This window comes from Ammospiza caudacuta, chromosome 3, assembly GCF_027887145.1.
Source record: "Ammospiza caudacuta isolate bAmmCau1 chromosome 3, bAmmCau1.pri, whole genome shotgun sequence".
In the NCBI taxonomy this organism is placed as follows: domain Eukaryota; kingdom Metazoa; phylum Chordata; class Aves; order Passeriformes; family Passerellidae; genus Ammospiza; species Ammospiza caudacuta.
This window is the reverse complement of record NC_080595.1, coordinates 71,911,922-71,925,946: the sequence shown is the minus strand read 5'-3', so window position 1 is coordinate 71,925,946 and position 14,025 is coordinate 71,911,922. Positions and strand designations below refer to the sequence as shown.

Sequence of the window (14,025 nt, the reverse complement as noted above, 5' to 3'; positions counted from 1 at the left end):
GAAGGGGAAAAAAGCATGCTTGTTCCCTCTAAATGCTGCCAGTGCACGGCCATCATCAGTATCTTCTTTAAAATGTCATTAATCAAACTGCCTAATGAAAGACCCTATTTCAAGTGACAAGAGGTGAACATTTTTAGTAACAGGGAAAGGAACTTTAATACGTCAACTTTTGCTAATGCCAGCTTGCTTTAAATATCTAAGCTTTGAAACACCGATCAAACACATCCCATATAACACATCTCCTCAAACAGATCCCAAATAGTTTTTCTAGGTTTTGCCTGCATCTTTCTAGGTCTTATAGTATCTTTCAAAAGATACTATAAGATCTTTCAATAACTTTTTTCAAATTATTGCAAAATAACTTTACACAATGTTAACAAAAATCATCAGAATTCAGCTACCCTTTCAGTACACATAAAAGTGAAATACACCACTCTGTTCACTGTAGTTTTTCACATATTTATGCTTTTGAACCTTGCCTTTGTTTTGAGGCCAGCTCCTACATGTTGTTTCCTCCCCTTCTCACGCTCTGTGGTGCGGAAAATGAGTCCATATAAACTACCTTCAAATTCATACAAGTCCGGCAGAAAAAGCAAGTGTATGTTTTGAGAATATGACAAAGAGCTACGGTCAAGGAATGGCACTGCCCTCTGCAAGAAATCCAACCATGACTTTGACGGTCAAAAAACCCCATCCATTTCACTTGGAAAGAATCAATCATGACAAAGACCTATGCCAGCCCATTCCCTTGTGTCTCCACAAACCTTATATTCTTCATCCAGCCTATACTCATACATACGTATACAAGAGAGAAGACTGCATGAAAAACCACCTGGCAAAACCACCTGAATTACACCAGAAGTGTATACATGGCTTAGAAAATCAAAATGTTAAAAAACACATTACACTGAGAAAGGTATTTTTATGTATATAAAGATATTTGTCATCAACTAGCATCTGAATTATATTTATGATCAAGAGCTAAACTGAGGCCTGTTGAAGAAAGAATTCTGATTATACCATATTTAAGGAATACGTTAAAACTCAGTTGTTAGACAATATTAATGTGATTAAACAAATGTACAGGTTTATTGTACACATCAGTATGCAACACTCTCCCAATTTCATTTATAATTAAAGATTATTCAAAATGTTGTTAGCTGAAATTAAGTATATTTATTTGTAGATTGAGACCATCAAGTAGTACTATGAAATTCACACGTAGGAAGAAGTTTCTCCTTTCCATTATCTGATGATTATTTTTAGGTACTCATGACTGTGCTAATAATCTCTACCCTACATTTTTTAAAAGCAGAACATATGCATAACAAGTAATTCGTATAAAACAAAGCCAGTCTTGCTCATCTATTTTTGTTATTATCAACAAGAATTCCAAGATTAATTTTACTCCTTTTCTCAGTAGCATTTACTTGGTTTCTCAGTAGCATTTAGTTGTTAGAGATCAGTGGAATATAATAGTAAGAGAGAAACAACCAAACCTAAAAAATTCAAAGATCATGGTTTAACTGGTCTGGGATACTGAATGTATCATCACATTCAATATTACCAAATCATAGTTAATTATTATGTACTTAAGAACCAGAAGTGGTTTTTGTTGCTATAAAACACATTTAACACATTTTTACTACGATAAAAATGTCACCCTTTTTCAGAATGAGATCAAACCCATCCAGAAGCTTCTCATTTAAATGACAACATATATTTCCAGAAAAGGGGATTGTAAAAATTTGACTTTATACAGACATACTAAATGAGTCTGGGAATTAACTCTGTACCATAACTAGGAAAAGGTATATAGATAACCTGCAAATACAAAAAGTTTTTTTTAAAACTATAATAAAAATGTTGGTTAGAATCAAAAATCCTGCTTAAAGTATAGGACTATGAAATTGAAGTCATCAAATGTGTGTTTATCTGTGGTACTAAAAACATGTGCTTTAGCAAATACTTTCATTATTAGAAATCTGCTTTTAAAGGGAACAAAAGAAAAGTTCTAAATATTGTAACCTCGACAGTGGCTAAAAGCAACTAGATTGACAAAAAAACTTCATCTCCAGGACATTTGTATCAAACTTGTACTGAAGTCCATTTTAGTAATCATCATGCATTTAAAACATTTGATATAAATTTGAATAATGTCTTTAAATGCACTAGCTTTATGCAGAAAGATCTGGACAGCAGTATACTGCCTAGAAGTACAAAACTATGGTGATAAAGTATATTCATGAAAGTTCAATAAAAAAAGAAGTTATTCTTTTGCTGATAAGACAGCAGGAATTCTGGCATTGAAAACAAATTTCTGACTATTAAAAATAAAAAGTTAACATCCTACAGCCTGAGAACTTTGGCAGAGACAAATAGCCAAGAAAAATCATAACACTGTGTATTACACTAAGAATTCTGGCAATCAAAGGAAACTAGTTATAAATCAATTTGTCAAAAGAAATCCTATATTCTTAGATATTCTCCGTGGTAATCTCACGGTTTTGTGTTGTTTTGTATAATGTAACTTGAGAGATAAGAAAAGAAAGTATCTTTGATAGGATTAGTTATTAAAACTGATTACTATCTTTGTAGTTAAGAACAGCATAATCAGCGTTCACCAATACTTGCCTAAAGCAGTTCAAATTAGCAAAGTGTCTACATTCCTTGGTAATGGTATCAGCACAAGTTACAGACCATTATTAATATAAAATTTCAGATCTGAGCAGTTTCATTCTTGGGAATTAAGTGAGAAGTAAAAAAAAAAGTTCTTGCTCACCATGGAAGAACTTTTTAATAAGTTTAATTGGCACCAACCCTTTAGAACAGGACTTTTTTTTCAGTACCAGAAAATTAACAGAATAGCATAGCATCTGATATAACTGATTCATCTCTTGCCAAATGTTTCCAGTACAGAAGCTGAAAAACATAAGGATTTTAATTAATATAATGATTGAATGTGATGAACATTTATTCTTCTCACTGAAGCCAATAGGTGTTACTAAAACCTGGACAGCTTTGAACAGAAACAGTTTCCATACTTACTGATTTTGGCAAGTAAATCTAAGCTACCTACATTTGAAAACATTTGTCTTTGGAAATCTACATGTCTCTAGTGACAGCACACCTTCCATTCCAAAATTTAAATCTTCATATATCCATGATAAATAGGCTTATTTTGTCTTTATGTAGTGCTGGCAAAGCACATGGTGCTAAGCAATTAAAAAAAAAAGTGCTAAACCCCTACCAAAATTTCTACCCCAGAGAGTTGAAAGGGCACAAGCTGTAAAGCACAGGAAATGCAAAACACAACACAACACAGACAGAATGACAAGTGGTTGGTATTACTGAAATGCTTTACAAAATAAGTGGATTTTCAGGAGGTTTTTGAAGGAGGATAGTGAAGGATCTTTACGTACGTTAATTGGGAGGCTGTTCCATGTGTAGGAGGCAGCGTGGAAAAAGACACAAAGTTGGGAGTGAGCAAAACAGACAAAAGGGGAATTAAGAGGGATGCTTGGGAAGTGCTGACAGTAAAGAAAATGAGGACCAAGGTTAAGCCAGAACCAAGAGTGCCTTGAACATGGCAAACTTAATGTAAGGGAGGAAAAAATTCCTGGCAAAGGCTTAAGAAGCGAGGAAACATGGGCAATTATACAGGAAAGGAGAAATGACTTGTGCAGCATGTCCCATAGAAAAAAAATAAAAACAAAAGAGAGTTAGGAAGTGGGAGACCAGTTCACATCAAGTACCTCATTGTAACAAACATTTCAGTCTTCAATAATAGAAAATAATTAACTTCACTGAGATTATATCCAATACCCAGCCATATGGGAGGGGTGGCAAGAACATCAAACTGCAATGATGTTTCTTCTAAAGCTGTTAAATCATGTGAAAAATGACTATGTAGTGTAAAAACCACACAACCAAAGTAAAATCAAATGGAAAAGGTTAGGAAAAAAGATGTTTAAAACACATGGCAATAAATGCAGCAGTAAAATGTGTTTGTTATGACTGTTCCATAAAATGAGTAAACTCATTTAATGCAGAAATCAAGTCTGTCATACAGAGATTTAGCTGATGCACTGCTCTTCATCATCACTACCACCAGTTATGTGAAATACACAAACTCATAATGTCCACTGAACTTTGATGAACAAAACTTGCAAAATACAAACCTGCTAGCCCATAGGAGAAATAAATTAAATACTTTTCAAACTTTTGAAGGGGAACAAATTACCATGATTTTACATGTTCTGAGACAGAAGTGTCTTTTTGAAAGGTCTAAGTTTACTATCTGTCCAATTAAAATCTTGGGTCATTTACAAGCTCAAGAGCCAAGAATGAAGAAATTGAGCAATTTGTCACTAACATTTGTAATAGCAACACCTGTATTACTGAAGCCTTCAAAAGTAATACTGGAATTCATAGTACCACTTCCTCTCCTTGCCAATATTTCAAAGGAATCATAAACATATTGGTTACACTTCATGTTTGGTATCTTTCAGATTTAAACACAAATCCAGGTTCAAGTAACTCACATCTTATCAAAAGATGTGGAGCTTGAATATTTTCCAGTTCAAGTCACAATGTCATTGATGTCCACCTCTACAACAGACTAAACCAAATCCTATCGTACTTTGCTAGAAACTTAAAAACAAACATCTAAGTCTCCACTCCTCTTCCATGTAATGAGTGTCCATCAGTAAGCCCAATTAGCTTACTTGTTATTTTATTTCCACTCATACTGTCACAAATTATCTGTTTAAAATATAGATGATTCAATGTTAGTTGCTTGCAGTCCCTCTCAGTGAGAGGACTCATCAAAGCAGTCATTCTTTTTTTCTTGTGTGTGTACGTGCAATATGCCAAGAAAAAAAAGTATTAAATACATTTCCAAACACAGTTTTAGAAGATCTCAATTTAGGAATGCTTCCTTTAACTCCAATTAAAGCTTGCAGAAGAATCTTTTTCACTTCAAAACCCAATCTGACTCAAAAAAAAAAAATCTATGTAGTCTTTGGCAAGCTTTAAAGTGTAAAAGTAACAGGATTATCAGTTAGACCCTTAACTACAGAGTAAGAAATTAATGCATCTCTGCCTATATGAAGGCACATCACATACACACCAGTTTGAACAAATTCTTATTGCACAATCTCAAATACTCAGGGAAATCTGCACTTACCCACAAATCATGCTCAGCATAATCAAACAGCAGCCAAACCTTTCTGTCACTGTGAGAAAGGAAAACCTTCTGCAATGCAATCACATTTGGGTGCTTCAACTCTCGTAAAAGCTGCAGAGAAACAGAGAAGCTCTTGTTACTTCTGTGCTTGTTAAGAAAAGCAAACACAGCAACAAAACCACCAAACAGGTCAAATAGCAAACAAGTAACCCTAAAACAGGCCCTAGAAGGAAAGACACCACAGATTCACATTATCTTCCAAACATCAAAATCGGGATATACACAGCCTCTGTGGCATGGGCTGCTGTTCTAACAGCACAGCTGCCCATCACTATCTACCCTTCTCTGTCCCACACCCAGCACAGAGCTGCCCATCCCACCTATTCATCCTGCTTGCCATCAGTACTTTTCTTTAAAGAAGTTATTACACACAAGTATAACTGTTTTCTTATCAAAGGTGAACATCAGGATTTGAGGATGCCAGAATGAAGCTTGGTCCAGTTCTTTGTCTGGACAACACAGTTCTTGATCACCACATAGTTATTTTATAATCAATAATTTTCTTTTGCTTTGGATCCCTACCTCACTTGCCTTAAGGATCATAGGTTGTTGTTCTCAGAAAACAGGGTGTTTTCAAAGAAAAGTCTGCCAAAATGGGTTTACTACTGGTTGTTTAAACTATTATTCTGTAATCTGGAAATAATCCCATATTTATTTATTGCTTGAAAGAAATTATTGATAGTTATTTAACTTATTGATAGTTATTGCTTGAAAGAAATTAATAGTTTTCTTATTGAAAGAAAACTAGGTCTCATCACTAATTAGCATACTAAAGCAGGCACTGCTGCTGAAGTCATCACCCTCTGCCAGATTAAACCAGGTTCAGGAGGAGTTGTGAAGCTGTACTTCCAAAAACAATTTCTATGGAATCACTTCCGCCCTCTCCACACTGTAGTCACCAGAATGATTGATCATTCCTATTTTATCTGGAAATTGCTTACATCTGCAGCACTAGTATATACATTGCCAAGAATCAATTCCTAATGGGAAATTGTAAATGGAGTATGTTCCAAGGCACATTTGGGAGAAATGAGTCTTCTATCATTTCACCCTACAGAAAAAGTCTCAAGATTATTTTATTTCCCCTAAAATCAATATTTTAGGAGAAATAAAATAGTGATTTAAAATTATATTATCTTTTGACTATATAGATATCTGTCAAGACAAGAAATCTAAAGAATATAATAGCTGCTTAAATGTATTCCAATTTCCCAGCAAATGAAATAATTTTTTTTACCATGCAGGAAGTGTTTTCTTATTTTTCTTTCTTTCCCTAACCCTCCTTTTCTGCATGCCAAACAAGCCCAGTTCCCTCAGCAGCTCCTTGTGAGACTTGCTCTTTGTTAATTCTGGCTGTCAAGGCTGCATGCCACAGCAGCCAATGCTTCAGCAGCACGAGAGAAACCAAGGAAATGTTGGCTCTAGGAGTCCAACACACCACATCAAGAATGAGAGCTCTATTCTAGCTATGCTAGACTTGCAGTGGTGCTCCACTACAACTACAGGAGGCCAAAAATTATAACATAAGGTACAAGGGATGGGCATGAGCCACAAACACAAGCCGTTGGTCAGATTTATGTTAAAAATCATCTCGTCTAGAAATATGCTACTGCAGGAGAGAGGGTGACCACAGGGACTGAAGAGATGTAACTCTTAGGGACATAAAGAGTGGAGATAAGGGAAGTCATTCTAAAAGCACTGGAAAGATGTGATCAGAAAGGAATATTGGGCAGAACCAAATCCACAGCTGTGGAAATCAAAAGACAGCAAGTTTGAGACAAGTGTTTCAAAGACAAGCATCAATCTAAGACTGAGACAAAAAGAAACTAGGAACTTCAGAAACTGTGTTTTCATTACAGCAGACAGGTGGAAGCCAACCATGTGAAAATTTGGGTGACACAGTGAAGCTACTTATTTGCACCATGATTGAATCTACCACCTACCCTAACAACTTCTAAAGTGATGCACCTTTATGTGATATGATTGTTATGTCCATGCATCACCATAAACACCTTTGACAAATGTGCATTTCACCCCTACCAAGAACCACATGGAGAGCTTCAGGGATGCAGTAAATCATTGTCTGCAGTTTTCCTGCTTTATAAACTTTAGACAAACAGAACAGATCAATGAAACAATACCAATATTACTTTCTTAGGTCTTCTGCAGAAGTAAATCAGTTTGAAGATTTGGCTGGCTAAGTTTGAATTTAGAAGGAAGAAATTACTATATTGTCCTAGTACTTGAAAGACTCCAGTGTACTTGACATCTTCTATTACAAGATAGCAACCAGAACAAAGAAAGGCTCTGCAACTACTATAATTTATTAGTAAATGAACACAGCATTGTATTGAATAGTACTTTAACATAATGTTCCTCTAAAATTTAAGTTCCATCATACACAACTGGAGGTAAAATGCTACTAAAAACCTGTGTATCAGTTATGATACATTCCCTTCTTGTAACAGCACACAATGCAGTTTAGACAGAAAGACACTGAGAAGGACTTCATAGTGAATTATCAACATCTGTGCAACTTTGACTGGCCTGTACAATGGCTTTCATCTAAACAGATTATGATGATTATTATTGAAAGCATTAACAAGAGAATTGTACATTGTTTATCACCATTCTTAGCTGATTGCACAGCTTAAAGTTTAAAATTATGCTTTTGGATAGCCCAAATAGCATGGAACAGCTACTAGGATTTCCAAATGGTATCTGCTATATGCAGAATTGCTAGTAACTTCTTCAACTGTCTGATGAATAATAAGTTCTCCATGAGAGAATTTCTATGAGAACTTCCCTCACAAGTCAATGTCTCTTATAGCAGGGGAAGGTCATAATGTGAAAGTCTCTGATGCCTGAAAAAAAGTTAAGTTGGCAACAGTACTGGTATAGAAGCTTGAAGCCTTGGAAATGTAAAATGTCAGTCATGCTGAGGTAGACTTTGCATAGAAAATCCAAGTAAAGAGTAAAGGCTCTCTGGCCAAAGAAGGAGCACAAGAGAGTATACAAGATTAAGCAAGTAAAAGTGGGATATCATAAAACAAAGAAAAAAAATCTGTTATTTTTACCTATGTTTTCAATAATAGTTATGATAACTGACCATGGAATGAACACACTGATAAAAGAAATGTCTTACCCTTAAGAAAGTAAAAACTAGCACAAGTCATTTACAAGCAAAACTCAGAGGTGGTATCAGATGATTAGCAAATAGATCACATACATCCAAAAAAGGGGCACAAAGGAGACATTTAGAGACTTGTGAATCCAAAGCATGCCAAAAAACCAATTTTCAAACAATGAACATAAAGAAAAATGTGTGAAAAACGAACTATCCTTTCTTCTCTGATAATTGATTTTCTACTCAAGCAGAAGGTCTGAGTTCAAATTTCAACTTTATAATAGTTTCAAGCACTTCATCAGATGGGAAAGATGACAACTGGAATACATCCAAGGTGAGAAAAAAAAAATACCCTAAAGGGGCAGATCTCAAGGTAAAGTAGCTCTATGTATTAACTATTTGAAGAGTTACCAAAGAACAAGTATCGTGTTTATTAATAAAACCCATCTCAGTATCAATATCATGAGTGTGAATGAAATTGTCTGAATAAATAAAGGCAGCATTTCCAAGGAAGAAAAGGACTGTGATAATGCATCATCTTTTATGCTACTTTATTCTGTGACTGAGTAAACAAAGAGTAACAGAAACAAGATTAAATCAAAAGCACAAAATCTGAATTCATTCACTTAAAAACCAAGAATTTCTACTATAGACTGAAAAGTCATAAGGTGCAAGTAATAAATTGTAGAACTGGATTGCCATAAAACAATGAAGAAAATTGAGATGATAAATCTGATATTAGATATCCTAGAGGTCCTTACAGGAGAGAATGGAATGTATTTATATCAATACATAAAAGGCTTCTGTGATATTTTTAAATACTATATACGGTTTTCTCTGCTCAAACACCTCTCCCTCCACACCCACACAAAAGATGAACTCTCCCAGAAAGAGGTAAAGGGTGACCAAAGGAGCAAAACAATCCATCTCTCTATGGGGAATTCTCAATTACTGTAACTTTCTCAACTACTCTAACTGACCAAATATTGAAAGAAATAAGATGGATACCCACTAAAACACAAAGATATGAGCATCAATGGTGAAAGAAATCATTACACTAATAAACATGGCTGAAAAACAGAAAGACAGCTAATAAGAGCTAAAATCATCCTGCAAGTTAGCATGTCATGAACAGGAAGTTTCAGGAATAGCTTCTCAATAGCAGGGAAAACCATATTTCATTTACTTCTTTAGCAACACTGGACAACAAATTTAGTTGATGAATTTGATATAACTCACCAGTAAGATTCCCTAGACAGTGTGTGCTCTTGTAGAAGCCTTCATGAAAAATGGGTTTAGTGAGGTTTTACTGATCATCTCCAGCACATGGAAAAGATGATTGACAGACAGCAAGCCCTACAGCAATTTGGTTTAAACGCTTGAACTGTGCCTGAAAATCATCTATCACCATAAAATGTAAGTTCCGTTTACAAGAAGTAGACAAGCAACTAGGAAGTCTCTTGATCTTTTGAGCTAGGTAAAATTCTCCCTTTTTCCTCCCAAAGAGATAGACAACTTCTGTGAATGGGAGAAGAGCTGCAGTGTTACCAATATAAACAAAGTGATCAATTTTGAGAGCACTTAGCACATTTAAACACAAGTCAAAAAGTATATTCCTCAAGGAAATCTTGCCCAGAAAAACTTTTATGCCACTGGATGAATAATGCTTTCTAGCTACCACTTGAAAAATGCAGGGTAAGGACAGACACTTCCATCTTGCTGTGAAGGAAACCTAAGAAAAATTAGAGAAAACACAAAGACAAACCAGTGCTGTCACAACTGACACCAGTAAATCTTGCAGAAAACATGTATTTCTGCGTCAGTGATGACAAAACCCATAACCTTAAAAAAATTACTCAGGGGGCAATCTCATCTAAGAGGTGTACCCACCTCTCACATAGTTTACTTCAGTCTTTTGATCTATGTACTTCAACTGATCTGGAACAGCACTGGTAGTTTCTGTGATGGAAATGCATACTGTACTGCACTGAACCATTTTCAAGGTTAGAACAAAAACATCTAACAGGCAGAAATGTGGATCATAAGAAATCACAGGAAAGGCCAAAGCATGAGGCTGATCGCTCATAAAAGCATTTGCACATTACAGAATTTTAAAGCTGCCTCCTCTGTGATGAATCTATTTGAAGCCCCTAGGGTCACTGAAGGGTTTTTTTTTTAATTGAAGCTGGGCTTTTCGAAGGAACATAATCATAATTTTATTTCTTTTAAAATTCCAACTGGTTTTGAGGCTATTAATCAATACTAGATCCTCTCCTCAGCATTGTCAATATTATCCTTTCTATAGACCCTATACTGCCTATTATCATATCAAGCTCATGCTGCAGCTTTTCCCTCAGGGAGGTATATATGGGCCTCTAAAAAAAAAAACCAAAACAAAACCCAAAAAAACCCACAAAAAAAAAAACCCAAAACAGGACAAACAAAAAAACCCCCACAAAAATAAATAGGCAGGTATTTATTTTATCTAACACGTAAGAACAATCCCTTTGCTAACTGTGCTACAGATCTTGAAGTTATCAAGAAAAGAGAAGGGAATTCAAATTCAAACAGGGCACCACATTAGAAAACTACTCAAAATTCTAATGGTGCAGTTGATTCTGCAGTTAGGGATTTTCCAGTTCAGATTCCCATTTCTCCTTGGAAAATTACAATTACAGAGTTACTGCATAACTGAAGAACCAAAAGACTTTATACTAATACCTTCAAACTGAGCAGGTATAGAGGGTTTGTTTCCAGCTCTAAGTTCTCCATGGCTGACCCTTTTATAAGAGGTCTCAGGAAGATGCAGGCAACATAAAAACAGACATAGAGAAATATAGACATATACACACACACACAAAAACAAACAAACAAAAAAAAAAAAACCACACCAAAAACCCCAAAATCCAAAACAAAAAAAACCCCCAAACAAACAAAAAAACAACCTAAAAAAACCACATCCAAACAATCTAAAAAGAAAGGTAAAAGTTTAAGCATTAGCTTAAGCCTCTACCTACTTTAGAAAGGACATATTCCTCCTACTCTGGTCTGGTAAGTCCTTGGACTGCCTTTGGCATGCAAAACCAAGTAGGGGAGGTAGAGCAAAATGCCAAAAATTAACAACTGCCATTCTTACACAAACTGCTAGGAGTGCTGCCTGAGTTTACTCCAGGGCACACTGCAAAGTAAAATTAACAACCTAAAGTAATTCAAAACAAACTCTAAGTAGAGCCCATGCAGATTCTCCTCTTCCCTCTAATTCATCCTATACACGTATCTGATTTTGACCAGTTTGATCCCAAGCAGTCCTTCAAATTAAAAGCTCCCTCCAAGTATGCCTTACACATTCTTCAACCTTTTTTCACACTTGCATCTCTTCAAAGCATAGTCTCCAAGCTGTGAGGGCTTCAGACTACCAGAAGAGAAAGATCAAGTATTTAAAAAAAAAAAAAAAAGACAATTAACAGAATCTAACCAGTCAACTGCCAAATGTCAGGACAGGAAAAAGGCAAAAATGTGCCCCACCCTCCTCCTATGAGAAGGATTAAGAAAGTATTTATTCTATAAATATTTTCATTTCGGGAGCTGAAAACGATCTGGCATTGCTAAATAACATTTTTATTCTGAAACAAAAGCTTGGCAAAAGACATCTTGAAAGTATTACATTTTAACTCCGCTAAAGAAATAGAAACTGGGATAGCTGCATTTTTAATTCTTAAGGTCTCCAGCAAAAAAAAAAAAAATTATCTTTGGCATTTATCTTGAAACACACAAGCAGAAATACAAGTATAAAAATTCTTTCAATTACTTACTTACCAATATCATAGACCAGAGCACAGACTTCTTAATAATAGAGACAAAGGACAACTGTAAAATTACTTCCAATGCAAGAAATTTCTCAATTTTTAATACACCTATATAAGGAAATGCTGACATTAAGAACACACAATTTGCTCCAGTGCACATATTATATATCTAATTTATTTTCATATTTTTTCAACAAAACAAATCTGAATTATAATTGAACTTGCACATCTTCCTAAAGGAAACTTCATTTCCTTTAGGACAATTGAATTCTACACTCTCTTCTTTTAAAGGTAGCTGTGTATTTAATTTTGGTCAGTCTGGCTCAGATTTCGCAATAACCATTTTCCTCTCAACTGAAAGGCATAGATAAGTTAAAGCTCTGTCTCTCTCTACAGAGATTTTTCTCCTTATTTGGCCTACAATAAAAGAACATCCAACCATTCAGATAACACCAACAACTAAACTGAAAGTAACTTGCTGAAAAAGTAATAGTGAATGTTGGTCCTTTCTGAAGATTTTAAGACAGCCTGAATTTGCTTTTAGGCTGACGAGAATTTTTTTCTGTTACTGAAAGGATAAAGGAATTTCCCATCAAACTAACAAAGACTCTTAAACCTAAAGCTATATTAAAATGTGAAAATTGGAGAGAGGGAATACAACACATTACAAGTAGCATCACATCATTCCTAAACCCACACATTCACTCTGGAGTTTTAAACTGCAAATAGTTTTCTCTTGCAGGTTTTATTCTAACATTTCCACACTTCTGAATTCCTGACAACTAGTTATCACCTTGCTCTAGCACTGTATCTCATAGTGAATAAACAGTGATGGCAACTGAGGTGCTCTAAAACTCTTGCAGAAAGGCAAATAGGATGAGTAGACATCAATGCTGATAATCCATTTTTCAAAGATTTTCCACTCAAGATTTCAGAAAGTTAAATGGTATATGAACCAAAGCAAGACAAACAATTCTTTAGCAAAGAACAGCCAAAAAGCATGTTTTTCCAACCTCAATTAACTATGGCACCATAGTGATGCATCTCTCAAAAGGTAATAAACTTCTAATCTATACAAAATATTGGGCAGGGATTGCAATACTATCCTGCAAAGATAATATTTTTACAGTCCATTTCCCCCCTAAAGTTTACTTATCTCCTCTACTTAACTGATTCTTTGATTAATTGACTTGATTGACTGCTTCCATTATTAAAGCAGTTTTTTCATTTTTGTGATTATTTGCCATTTTCCACATTTTATACAGTATAAACACAACTTGTAATTTGAAATTACCACTAAAAAAACCCAAAACCCACAGACCTTGAAACTTCCACGTGGTGGTGTTCACAGGGATGCTAGGATGAGGGAAGAGACGAGAATCTTGACTCCATGTTTCAGAAGGCCAATTTATTATTTCATGAGATATATATATTAAAACTACACTAAAATAATAAAAAAAGGACTTCATCAGAAGGCTTGAAAGGAAAGAAGTGGAATGATAACAAAAACTCGTGACTCTCAGAGAGTCCGAGCCAGCTGACTGTGATTGGCCATTAATTAGAAACAACCAACATGGACCAACCAAAGATGCACCTGTTGCGTTCCACAGCAACAGATGATTATTGTTTTTCTTTTCCTCTGAGGCTTCTCAGGAGAAAAATCCTAGCAAAGGGATTTTTCAGAAAATATCATAGCTACACTTCCACCTAACAACTTCTTGCATCTGAACAGTGACAATAACCAGCCTCTCAACTTAGTGAATGTGTTTGTTGGGCTCAGAGAAAAGTGCAATTCTGAGCCTCTACTTCTTATCCTGAAGTTCTCTATCCTATGGCATGAAAAT

The 14,025-nt window shown here is 35.2% G+C and overlaps 1 protein-coding gene across 1 annotated transcript in view; it reads right to left on the bottom strand.

Moving 5' to 3' along the window:
• The window catches only part of CDK19 (cyclin dependent kinase 19), a 121,976-nt gene that overhangs the window by 69,520 nt on the left and 38,431 nt on the right, over nucleotides 1–14,025 (bottom strand). Inside the window, exon 3 of the mRNA XM_058800947.1 lies at nucleotides 5,189–5,299. Coding sequence (XP_058656930.1) covers nucleotides 5,189–5,299 — 111 coding nt within the window. The remainder of the gene's footprint in view (nucleotides 1–5,188; nucleotides 5,300–14,025) is intronic.